The sequence below is a fragment of the Nannobrachium achirus genome, assembly GCF_963921795.1.
Source record: "Nannobrachium achirus genome assembly, chromosome: 7".
NCBI lineage: Eukaryota > Metazoa > Chordata > Actinopteri > Myctophiformes > Myctophidae > Nannobrachium > Nannobrachium achirus.
The window spans coordinates 43,338,515-43,352,060 of record NC_137816.1 but is presented as its reverse complement, the minus strand read 5'-3'; the positions used below and the strand labels follow the sequence as shown (position 1 = coordinate 43,352,060).

Here is a 13,546-nt window from a genome sequence, read left to right as displayed (position 1 = left end):
TAGAGTATATAGAGTATATATATATACATATATACATATATACATATATATATACATATATATATATATATATATATATATATATATATATATATATATATATATATATTAGGGCTGTCAAATGATTAAAATTTTTAATCAGATTAATCACAGCTCAAAAATTAATTAATCATGATTAATCACGAATCGAACTATGTCCAAAATATGCCATTTCTTTATGTATATTGTTGCGGTAATGGCAAGCTAAAGGCAAAGATACATTTATCATACAATATGTAGGCCTATATATATGTTTATTATCATTATTGTTATTATTATTACTATTTATGCATTTTTTTACCTTACCATTTATTGTGTAGCAATAGCAAATATTTATACAATAGGCCTATGGCTACGTCTAAAACACTGGCTTACACATGACTTTTCAGGCTGTGACCCCCCAAAATAATCATATTTGAACTGGGGACCCCCTTCCCCTCCCCCCCACACCACACCCTGACGAGCACTTGGAATTGTAGGAGTTGGCATTACATTAGTTTTGACTGTTTGCTTGTGAAAATAGCAGATCTACATGCTTGTGAGCATGTAGATCCACAAGCATGTAGATCTGCTATTTTCAGAATTTCTGCCTCTAATATTTGATAATTTGACTAATGTTTGACCAGAGGTATGGTATAGGCCTAGTAAAAAGCCCTTAATTTGTCAGTTTAGAAATGTGCAGATGCCACACCTATACTGTATGTTGGTCTGTTTATTGTTGAGTGAGAAAACAATGTTAACATTAAGCTTAACATCTGGGGACCCCCCAAAATAAAATTGGGGATCCCCCTAGGGTTCCCAACCCACAGGTTGAGAACCACTGCAATACAACACGGAATTATTTGACATCTAGGTTACAGATAAAACAGCTGACACACGTGCACAAGACAGAGAAAACAAGCGTTTGTAACAGCTGCCATTAATGTGCTGTTGATTGCCTGCATATCTATCTGGGTGCGCATTTTCAACGAGGTGATCGATCGTTAAGCTAATGTCATGCCTGGCAGTGCCGTGCGTCTTTCATCTGATCCAAGTAAAGTTTGGAGCACCCAGACCAGCACACCAACAACATCGCGGATTTTAGGAACAGAGGTAGAAGTAGGCTAGACTATATATTTTTTAGATGTATTGTATGATGATCAGGTATTATTCCAGTGAACGATTTAAATCCTGTTTCACTTTGAAACCGCAGCTCTGAGTTCTCCTCCGTCTCTCTCCCTCGCTGCTGCAGTCAGAGTGACATGCTTAGAAAGGGGAGGGGAGGGGAGGGGGGGTGGAGGAGGAGCAGTGGCAGCGCTATAGGCTACAGTAAGACAGTGTTCCACCGCAGGTCATTCTTTTTTGGATTAATTGCGTTAAATATTTTAACGCAATTAATACAAAAAATTAATTACCGCAGTTAACGCGATAATTTTGACACCTTTAATATATATATATATATTCTGTACCTGTGTGTAGAGCGGTTCATAGATGTCAACACCGTTGTCCTGCTCGATGGCCGTGTTGCCACGTTTCCAGATGAAGCGTGCAGGTGGGTTGGAGTTGACGCTGCAGCGCAGAAACACGGTCTTCTCCTGGTAGTAACTCCCACGGACGTCACTGATGGTCTGGTGTACCGTCAGGACTGGTTTGTCCAGGTCTGTTATACACACACACACACACACACACACGCACACGCACACGCACACGCACACGCATACGCATACGCACACGCACACGCACAGTCGCACACACACACACACACACACACACACACACACACACACACACACACACACACACACACACACACACACACACACACACACACACACACACAAATACTTCACATGTTGGTGCTGAGGGAACATTGTCTGGTTAAATCAACCCACACATACAGTATCATCGCTGTACATATACTGTGCAAACTATAGCCTAAGTGTGTGTAAAACAAACGCACAAACCATCAGAAATAAAGCCCATATCAAATCACAGATGAGTGGTTAAGCTCAACATGGTTAGGATTCAATTCATATAGGGAGAACGGGGTAAGATGAACCACTTTTTGCTTAAGTTGCCCTGGAAGCAAGAAAAAGTGGGATGGCAGTAAAATCAAAACATCTAGACATATATCAGGATGTCTTCTATCATTTGAAATTATGAGTTATTGCCAGACCCATGAAATGGGTAGGCCTACATAAGCAAATGTCGGTCTGTCCCTTTTCTATATAAAGGGTATATATGATGATGACATGATGATGACATGCCTACAAAAGGCATGATGTCATAAATGATGATGACAGACAGGGTCTGGCACAACCAGGTTATCTATGACAAAGGGCCATAAAAATATGACTTATTAAAAAAAGTGGTCATGTGGCTCAACTTGCCCCAGGTTAGGGGTAAGTTGATCCAAGTCAAGGGGTAAGTTGACCCACGTGATATTCTTAACTTTAACAGTTTAAACCTGAACAAATAATGTATTTACGTATCAGAAATCAACACATTTCCCTTTAGCAAATAGTCTTATTTTTTTTCTTACAGTTATTTAAACCGTAAGAAAAACTATTAAACAAATTAAATAAAGTTTGTTATTCAGAACCTTTTAATATTTGCAAATATTAATATAATAGTCAAAACTTCTCTTAAATGAGTGAATACTTTCAGAGAAACTTTTTACTCATCTAATCAGGCTTTTGTGAGGCTGTGAGGTTCGAGCTCCAGGTTTGACTGCCGTCTACACGTTTGACTGGGACACAAACACACAGTAGCAAGCTTAACCCATTTCACCCGCACAGTTGGCTAAATAAATTCTCTGGCTGCCGTTTGAGACCAAATCTGAATTGTTTTGAAAAGGTTGGGTCAGGATCTAACAGTCGAGTCACAGGGAAAATAAACAGAGCTTTGGACAGAGTGAAAGTTAAGCATTTACTTTTCACATTTTATGCAAGGCTTCTTCCAGTCTGCTAGCATACTGATGACATCAGGAATCTCAATAGGCTTAAAAGGGATAATAAGGACTGACAGATACAGAGATCTCCTTATGGGCATATCAGCATGCCTATATATGGTCAATTTTGGGCATATATATATTGATGACATCATGGATCTCCATTATGGGCATATACTGATGACACCATGGATCTCCATATATGTGTATAAAAGAGACATATACGGATAAAGATATCTCCATATATGGGCAAAAAAGAGACACCGACAGACGGGTACAACAGGTACTCTGACAAATCCCCAGGATCTCTAGATGTGATGGCCTCGTATAGCGGCGGTCCAAACCTCTCGTAGTAAAGCTCACTGTAAAATGGTAGTTTCACGGCTACAACCGCTACCGTACACAACAGTAAGATAGAGAACACACAGGATAGAGAGACATTCCTTCATTATTCAACTCAGTTCGGTCCAAAACAAGGGTCTTCAACAGGGGGTTCAGGAGGACCCCTTTGTGTGATATAAACTTTTTTTTCCCTGAGAACTTTTGCCAAAAATAGCAGATCTACAAGCTCTCGAGCTTATAGATCGGCTATTTTAGGCAGTTTCGTTTGGTGTAGAGAGCAGACTAAGTACATAGTGAAAGGTCAATTCATTATGTATTGACGGTTCAAGTGGTATATCTGAAAACACAAATTGACATGAATCCAAAATACACTGATGATTGTGCTGTCAAACGATGAAACTATATGGAATCTATGAAAAGGTTGTGGGGGTCCCTGCTTCATCTCTCTCTCTCAACTAAGGGGTCCTTGGCCTGAAAACGTTGAAGACCCCAGATCTAAAAGGTTGAGCTGCATCCATTTAGCTCACTGCGAACATCTTTTAGCTCACTGTGAACACTCATCTGAAGATATCCTATAGCTTGAAACAAAAGGCTCAGCATGAAACCAGACAACAGAATGTACTGTAGTTTGACTGTCTGTCTCCCAGCGTGGCATGATGGGTAGTGTAGTTTGACTGTCTGTCTCCCAGCGTGGCATGATGGGTAGGCTGTGCTGGCAGCAGGGGCATAGTTCTGCCGATTTAAAATGACTCCAATACGGAAGTAAAACTTCCTATGATTGGCCGCTAGTTGCGCTGTTTTCCCCCCCTGCCGATCGCAAAAAGTATTGTTCTCCATTGGATCCCATTCATTTTCCCCTTTCGTTTTCTAACCTTAATTAACATTTTCATGAATTACTGTATGGTTCCTATCGCTAGTTAAAAATTGCCTTTCAATCACCATCATATTCGTTTTGTTGAAATGTGGTCCAATTTATTTTAAAATAAATGATAAAATTGCGGGGGGGCGTGGCCAACTAAACTGATACCAGCCGGCTGTGTTCTTCTTCGTGTGCTGTATTTCGGGAGGCTCCGACCACATTCTCCCATGTATCCCTGCGGTTGCACGTGACCGTTGGCAGCCAATAGCATCTCTGATGCCTTTACAATTCTATGATGGCGACACCCATTCCAAGGGGTAGAAAAGGGCCGTTTGCGCTGCATAGAAACCAATGGCTTTGCATCGTCCATATTTTTCTACAGTCTATGGCTGGCAGCCTAAACCCACACAGTGTGTGTGTGTGTGTGTGTGTGTGTGTGTGTGTGTGTGTGTGTGTGTGTGTGTGTGTGGTGTGTGCGTGCGTGCGTGCGTGCGTGCGTGCGTGCGTGCGTGCGTGCGTGCGTGCGTGCGTGCGTGCGTGCGTGTGTGTGTGCGTACACGTGTGTGTGTGTGTGTGTGTGTGTGTGTGTGTGTGTGTGTGTGTGTGTGTGTGTGTGTGTGTGTGCGCGCGTGTGCGCGCGTGTGTGTGCGTGTCCGTGTGTATCAGAGTTATATTACTGGCTGCTACTCACATACTGTAGTTATGGCACAGGACAACAGCCTAGTCAGAACTGTGAGTAAGAAGTGTGTGTGTGTGTGTGTGGTGTGTGTGTGTGTGTGTGTGTGTGTGTGTGTGTGTGTGTGTGTGTGTGTGTGTGTGTGTGTGTGTGTGCGAGCGAGTGTTTAACATTGACATTAAATTACTACTTATTTAATACTTATTACTACTACTACTATTATTAATTATTACTAATACACTCGTAATTAAATTATTAAAGATATATTACACTTTTAACAGGGAAACAAAACACCCATTGTAACTTCAAACTCCATTTTAACCATGATAGATTCAATAAAAACAACCATTAATTTTCTGGTGACTCATACTACCCTCCTAATATGTGAACAAGCTGTGTTTTTTTCAATAACTTTTTTCATTTCAACACCTATCACGAGTGCTCATTAATGAAAAATTACTGCTTGAGCAAAAGTGGTGTAAAATAAGTATTTTATTATTTAACCTTTAATATTTAACCAGGCAAGACAATTAAGAACAGATTCTTAATTATTCATGGTGACATGATGGTTAAAACAACAGTAAGTTACTGTGAACAATGCTGATATGCTTTCATAAGCCAGGCTCCCCAGGTGAGACTTACAGGTACTTCACTCAATCTGGACAATTAAGAGAACAGCATGAAACTTTAATGAAGGTTTTGATTTCCCCAAAGTCCTGGCTTTGTGCACTGGATCAATTCCACAGCAAGGCCATTGTCTACTTTCCAAACTTCTTGTGGTTTCAAAGTTTCTGTTATCATCGTCCACTGAGAAATGAGACTCCAGTGCTGACATGAAATCATTAAGTTGCTCTTTTAAGAATCCAGTCACATGCACAATGGTAAAGCACTGCTTTCTAATGACTGAGTGAAAATAAATGTACGGTACAATTAACCATAAACCAATATCCTTTGTTTTAGTTTAATGCAAAATGACAGGCTGGACTAGAGGGTCAGGCAAATGAGGCCAGCTCCAATAGAACGACTGACAGCATATGATTTAAACACTACTACTCCTACTACTACTACTACTACTACTACTACTACGGGTAATAATCATATTCGTGTACACTGTAGGGAGCTACAATGGAAAAAACTATGGCTCGTGGACCAACCGGTGACTTTGTACACGACTTCGTACATTTCCCATAGATTCTATGGGACTTGACCACTTGCTCCTGCCCTTCGTGTACACGGTCTGTGCCGTCTATAGTTTCTTACTGGGGGGCAGCAGAGAGCCATATGTACACAGGCCCTAGGTGGTGTCCACGACCAGTAGTTTTACATGAACCCTCAGAGGGACACTGTGGGCTTATCAAGTGGTCCGTGGTGGTTCTCAAAGTGAGGTCGGGGGACCCTCAGAGGGACACTGTGGGCTTATCCATACCTTGGCTACAGGGGGGAAATAATTAAATGTACTTTTCATCGTGCCTGTTGCTAAGGTATGGCAACATGATTGGTGTCTTGCAAGACACCAGTCATGTTGCCATACCTTAGCCTTTCCTGAACTGACGCAGCTGTGAACATGTGTACACAGCCAGCATATTACTCAATGCCAAACTTTGCACACACACTCCTTGCCTGCCAATCCACAACCTCCACCCCTCCAGGGACCCCCAGGGCTTATCTCCCGATTAGGACACTTTCCAGCATAGTGACATGCAGAACAAACTGTCCATATAGTATGGTTTACATAAAAGTCAGTTGTCTTTCACACACACACACACACACACACACACACACACACACACACACACACACACACACACACACACACACACACATATATATATATATACATATATATATATATATATATATATATATATATATATATTTCATTTATTTATTTCATAAATATTTTTCATCACAATTGGGTTTGTGGGGAGCCATCCCTGCTTCAAGCTGTCACAGCATGGCACCAACACTTCAAACTAGTTAAAAAACCCAATACAGCAGATCTACAAGCACCTCACAGATCTACAAGCACCTCGCACATGCCAGGGACAGAGTAGGTTGGCCTGTATAAGCCTTGCTGTCAACACACTATACTACACCACTCAGGCCACCAAGCCAGGTGTGGTCAATTAGTGCCTTCTTTTGATCAGTGGCTTCTGCTTGATGAGTGGCACCAGTCTGTCTTTGTTCCCTGGTCAGTCAAGTTCACTGGGAGAGAATGTTTCAGATCAGTGCAAGTGTATTTGTTTTCCATTTGGACTTACTGTGTTTTGTTGGTACAGTATGCGTGCGACTAACTAATATTTCTGATAATTCCAATTTGTTTGTTGTTTAATTAGCCGGATTGTGAATGCCCTGCATTTTTCTTTCATCTTTAGAACCACACGTGTGTAACAAAACAGAGTGGTGATCATTTGGTGTGGGTGAAGAGAAGAAAAACATTTCATTAAAGGAGTAGTTCACCCCCAAAGTGACTTTTTTTCTATTGAACTCAAGTCTCCATGGCGTGAGTAATACATTGAAAAAATAAGTCATTTTGGGGGTGAACTACTCCTTGAATGTCAGTTTTGTGGTGTTTTGACTGGACACCCTGAGGATATTGCCAGATAGACAGACAGACAGACAGACAGACAGACAGACAGACAGACAGACAGACAGAGAATTGTAGGCCTTGCATTTATTTGACTTGGTTCCAACAGATGGCGAAAATAGCTAATCTTCAAGCTCACAATGCCTCACTGTTTGGACAAAGAGTTGAGGCGTTACATTTTGTAAAACACGGCCTTGTGAAAATAGCAGATCTACATGCTCACAACACCTCACAACGCAGGGCGGCGTGAGCATGTAGATCTGATATTTTCACAATTTCTGCCCCTAATATTTAATTTATCATTTTAAAAGTATTAAAAAGTCCTTAAATTGTCTCTTTAGAAATGTGCAGATAGCCTCTGTATACTGTTGAGTGGAAAAACAATGTTTCACATTAAGCTAAACATTTGGGACCACCCAAGATCATTTGGAGACCCCTCTAGGGGTCCCATAGTTGAACCACTGACTTATAAGGGGAGTATGGAGACCCCTCTAGGGGTCCCATAGTTGAACCACTGACTTATAAGGGGAGTATATGAGGCTGGATCCGTCTGGAACACTGCACTAGGCTCTCGCCAGCTCTGTAGCTCTCCACACTTGAACAGTTGTGTCCTTAAATTCAATTATAATAATTAACCCCTGTATATACGGGCAATAGTTTCACATGACTTTGTGTACACAGCCAATAGTTTTACATGAACATGTTCAGGCTTTAGTACTGTACTGTCTCGTGTAGCCCAACAGAGCCCATCACAGCACAACACGGCCCACCAGAGCCCAATACAGCCTACCAGAGCCCAATAGACTCCAGCAAACCTAAGTCCAGCCCAGTCCTGCCCAATAGGAGTATAGACCAGGGAAGGGGGGTAGTTAGATGACTGCACCAGACTCCACCAGGCTGCTCCATGCTCCAGCCAGCTCTGTAGATCCTGTGTACACGGCACTCCTAACTCGAAAGGTCAAGGAAAAGGGTCGTTTTAGGCGTCAAAACAGGCCCTTTGTCCTTAAAATGAATAAAAAAATCAAAAAAATATGTTTTGTTTCAGGCAGGACACACGTTTCATATTTGAAGCATGCCCGATCTGGTCCATGGCCGGTTCTCAAAGTGAGGTCGGGGGGCCCACAATGTCCCTCTGAGGGGACACGGCACAGATTGTGTACACGAAGGGCAGGAGCAAGTGTTCAAGTCCCATAGAATCTATGGGAAATGTACACAGGCGTTTACAAAGTCTCTGAGTGTCCCACCAGGCTGGAGCAGCCTGGTGTTGTCTGGTGCAGTCCTGTCTACCCTAGTCTGGCCTATTCAAGCCAGATCTGGACAGTAATGGCCTGGTGGAGTCATCTAACTACCCCCTTTCCCCGGTCTATACTCCTACTCGGCTGGGCTGGACTTAGGTTCTCATGACCCTTTACGATTGCGAAAAAGACACCGAAACCCGGATTTTTGTCCTTAAAATCAATAAAAAAATCTAAAAAAATCTGTTTGTTTTACGCAGGAAACACTTTTCATATTTGAAGGATGCCTGATCCGATGGAATGGGTTTCGTGTCTCTCCGACACTTTGAACCCTTTATGATTGCGAAAAAGACACGAAATTTGCACGCCACCAACACGATTACACATTCTTTCGGATAAAAGACACTTATTCTGACTTACTTTTTGACGCTGAATCCAACAAACCCGGTCTCGTGTCTCTACGACACTCCTAACTCGAAAGGTCAAGGAAAAAGCCACTGTGTACACAGGCAATAGTTTTACATGACTTTGTGTACACGGCCAATAGTTTTACATGAACATGTCTAGGCTTTAGTACTGTACTGCCTCGTATAGCCCAACAGAGCCCAGCACAGAACAGCACAGCCCACCAGAGCCCAATACAGCCCCCCAGAGCCCAACAGAGTCCAGCAAACCTAAGTCCAGCCCAGTCCTGCCGAGTAGGAGTATAGACCGGGGAAAGGGGGTAGTTAGATGACTCCACCAGGCCATTACTGTCCAGATCTGGCTTGAATAGGCCAGACCAGGGTAGACAGGACTGCACCAGACTCCACCAGGCTGCTCCAGCCAGCTCTGTAGATCCTTGCACATGCGATTAACCACTGTGTACACGGGCATTAGTTTTAAGTTTTACATGAACCCTCAGAGGGACACTGTGGGCTTATCAAGTGGTCCATGGCCGGTTCTCAAAGTGAGGTCGGGGGGCCCACAGTGTCCCTCTGAGGGGACACGGCACAGACCGTGTACACGAAGGGCAGGAGCAAGTGTTCAAGTCCCATAGAATCTATGGGAAATGTACACAGGCATGTACAAAGTCACCAGTAGTTTTACATGAACCCTCAGAGGGACACTGTGGGCTTATCAAGTGGTCCATGGTCGGTTCTCAAAGTGAGGTCGGGGACCCTCAGAGGGACACTGTGGGCTTATCAAGTGGTCCATGGTCGGTCCTCAAAGTGAGGTCGGGGGACCCTCAGAGGGACACTGTGGGCTTATCAAGTGGTCCATGGTCGGTTCTCAAAGTGAGGTCGGGGGCCCACAGTGTCCCTCTGAGGGGACACGGCACAGACCGTGTACACAAAGGGCAGGAGCAAGTGTTCAAGTCCCATAGAATCTATGGGAAATGTACACAGGCGTGTACAAAGTCACCAGTAGTTTTACATGAACCCTCAGAGGGACACTGTGGGCTTATCAAGTGGTCCATGGTCGGTTCTCAAAGTGAGGTCGGGGGACCCTCAGAGGGACACTGTGGGCTTATCAAGTGGTCCATGGCCGGTTCTCAAAGTGAGGTCGGGGGGCCCACAATGTCCCTCTGAGGGGACACGGCACAGATTGTGTACACGAAGGGCAGGAGCAAGTGTTCAAGTCCCATAGAATCTATGGGAAATGTACACAGGCGTTTACAAAGTCTCTGAGTGTCCCACCAGGCTGGAGCAGCCTGGTGTTGTCTGGTGCAGTCCTGTCTACCCTAGTCTGGCCTATTCAAGCCAGATCTGGACAGTAATGGCCTGGTGGAGTCATCTAACTACCCCCTTTCCCCGGTCTATACTCCTACTCGGCTGGGCTGGACTTAGGTTTGCTGGACTCTGTTGGGCTCTGGGGGGCTGTATTGGGCTCTGGTGGGCTGTGCTGTTCTGTGCTGGGCTCTGTTGGGCTATACGAGGCAGTACAGTACTAAAGCCTAGACATGTTCATGTAAAACTATTGGCTGTGTACACAAAGTCATGTAAAACTATTGCCCGTATATACAGGGGTTAATTATTATAATTGAATTTAAGGACACAACTGTTCAAGTGTGGAGAGCTACAGAGCTGGCGAGAGCCTAGTGCAGTGTTCCAGACGGATCCAGCCTCATATACTCCCCTTATAAGTCAGTGGTTCAACTATGGGACCCCTAGAGGGGTCTCCATACTCCCCTTATAAGTCAGTGGTTCAACTATGGGACCCCTAGAGGGGTCTCCAAATGATCTTGGGTGGTCCCAAATGTTTAGCTTAATGTGAAACATTGTTTTTCCACTCAACAGTATACAGAGGCTATCTGCACATTTCTAAAGAGACAATTTAAGGACTTTTTAATACTTTTAAAATGATAAATTAAATATTAGGGGCAGAAATTGTGAAAATATCAGATCTACATGCTCACGCCGCCCTGCGTTGTGAGGTGTTGTGAGCATGTAGATCTGCTATTTTCACAAGGCCGTGTTTTACAAAATGTAACGCCTCAACTCTTTGTCCAAACAGTGAGGCATTGTGAGCTTGAAGATTAGCTATTTTCGCCATCTGTTGGAACCAAGTCAAATAAATGCAAGGCCTACAATTCTCTGTCTGTCTGTCTGTCTGTCTGTCTGTCTGTCTGTCTGTCTGTCTGTCTGTCTGTCTATCTATCTGGCAATATGTTCAGGGTGTCCAGTCAAAACACCACAAAACTGACATTCAAGGAGTAGTTCACCCCCAAAATGACTTATTTTTTCAATGTATTACTCACGCCATGGAGACTTGAGTTCAATAGAAAAAAAGTCACTTTGGGGGTGAACTACTCCTTTAATGAAATGTTTTTCTTCTCTTCACCCACACCAAATGATCACCACTCTGTTTTGTTACACACGTGTGGTTCTAAAGATGAAAGAAAAATGCAGGGCATTCACAATCCGGCTAATTAAACAACAAACAAATTGGAATTATCAGAAATATTAGTTAGTCGCACGCATACTGTACCAACAAAACACAGTAAGTCCAAATGGAAAACAAATACACTTGCACTGATCTGAAACATTCTCTCCCAGTGAACTTGACTGACCAGGGAACAAAGACAGACTGGTGCCACTCATCAAGCAGAAGCCACTGATCAAAAGAAGGCACTAATTGACCACACCTGGCTTGGTGGCCTGAGTGGTGTAGTATAGTGTGTTGACAGCAAGGCTTATGCAGGCCAACCTACTCTGTCCCTGGCATGTGCGAGGTGCTTGTAGATCTGTGAGGTGCTTGTAGATCTGCTGTATTGGGTTTTTTAACTAGTTTGAAGTGTTGGTGCCGTGCTGTGACAGCTTGAAGCAGGGATGGCTCCCCACAAACCCAATTGTGATGAAAAATATTTATGAAATAAATAAATGAAATATATATATATATATATATATGTGTATATATATATATATGTGTGTGTGTGTGTGTGTGTGTGTGTGTGTGTGTGTGTGTGTGTGTGTGTGAAAGACAACTGACTTTTATGTAAACCATACTATATGGACAGTTTGTTCTGCATGTCACTATGCTGGAAAGTGTCCTAATCGGGAGATAAGCCCTGGGGGTCCCTGGAGGGGTGGAGGTTGTGGATTGGCAGGCAAGGAGTGTGTGTGCAAAGTTTGGCATTGAGTAATATGCTGGCTGTGTACACATGTTCACAGCGGCGTCAGTTCAGGAAAGGCTAAGGTATGGCAACATGACTGGTGTCTTGCAAGACACCAATCATGTTGCCATACCTTAGCAACAGGCACGATGAAAAGTACATTTAATTATTTCCCCCCTGTAGCCAAGGTATGGCAGCTGCCATAGCTTGCCATACCCAATTGACGCCCCTGCATGTTCACCTCCAGTAGGTTGGGAAAGTAGCCTGCCACCCTGTGGAAATAGGCTTGAACTGCAAGATAGGACCCTAAAACAAATAAAATGGAATAAAAAAGCATCCGTAAGACGGATGGGCGAACAAGTGGTGTCCATACGTAGATGGGGTCCCAGAGGACATGTAGAGCCCACCCCCTTATTTTTCACGCCCCCAGGGAACACACAGCGGGGTTTGGAAATTTGTCGTGTACACCAGCCCTAGGACCTCGGCTTCGTGGACCGATTTAACGATAGGGGTAATAATAATAATAATAATAATAATAATAAGGGTAATAATAATAATAGTAATCATTGAAATGTACAGTACTCGCTCTTGAAATTGACATTTTTTAATATATACACTATAATAAATACAAACAATAGTTAAAAATCCATGCATTCATACAGGGGAAAGAACTTCATTTTATTAGTGGGTATTTTCATGGTTTTGTGGTGAAAAAGTGATGAGTCATCACTTTTCACAGTTCTGTGGGGTCCATTTTTAGCCCAAGGAATGTTTTTCGTGCAAAACAAATGCTTGCAGTGGATTCAGAATCATGAAAAAAAAACCTAGTTAGACCCCTCACATGCTACTTAAAGAAGATTCTTTATTTTTTTTATTTTTTTTGGGGGGGGTAGGTACAAGACATCATTAAAAATGAACCCCTTGGGATGATATTTAACAGCCTGTTACCTGGCAGAATCTTAAAATATACCCTTTAAGGATTAAGACAAAAATAAAGAATCCACCCTATGCGCGTGGACTCACTAAATACATTGAATTGGAGGTTGGGGTCACCGAGTCAAGACTGAGACCAAGTTGAGACCTGGACTACTAGTTATCTGTAACTGTCAAAAAGTTGTAGTTATGTATAACTACATGTAGGCCTACACATAGTTTACTTTATGTACAAATATTCAAAAACTTTCATTTGTTCAATTAAGTAATGAGGTTCAGTCACGTGTGGAAAAACTGGATAATTTAGAACATCCAGTGAATCCACTAAGGTCACCAAATCTGAACGCTATA

The 13,546-nt window shown here is 42.9% G+C and overlaps 1 protein-coding gene across 1 annotated transcript in view; it reads right to left on the bottom strand.

Annotated features, from left to right (window-relative positions):
• LOC308288772 (MAM domain-containing glycosylphosphatidylinositol anchor protein 1-like) overlaps positions 1-13,546 on the bottom strand; it is a gene marked incomplete at both ends in the record, with an annotated part of 178,278 nt that overhangs the window by 68,831 nt on the left and 95,901 nt on the right. The window contains one exon of the mRNA XM_080730242.1: positions 1,488-1,678. Within this exon, the coding sequence (XP_080586368.1) occupies positions 1,488-1,678 (191 nt within the window). The remainder of the gene's footprint in view (positions 1-1,487; positions 1,679-13,546) is intronic.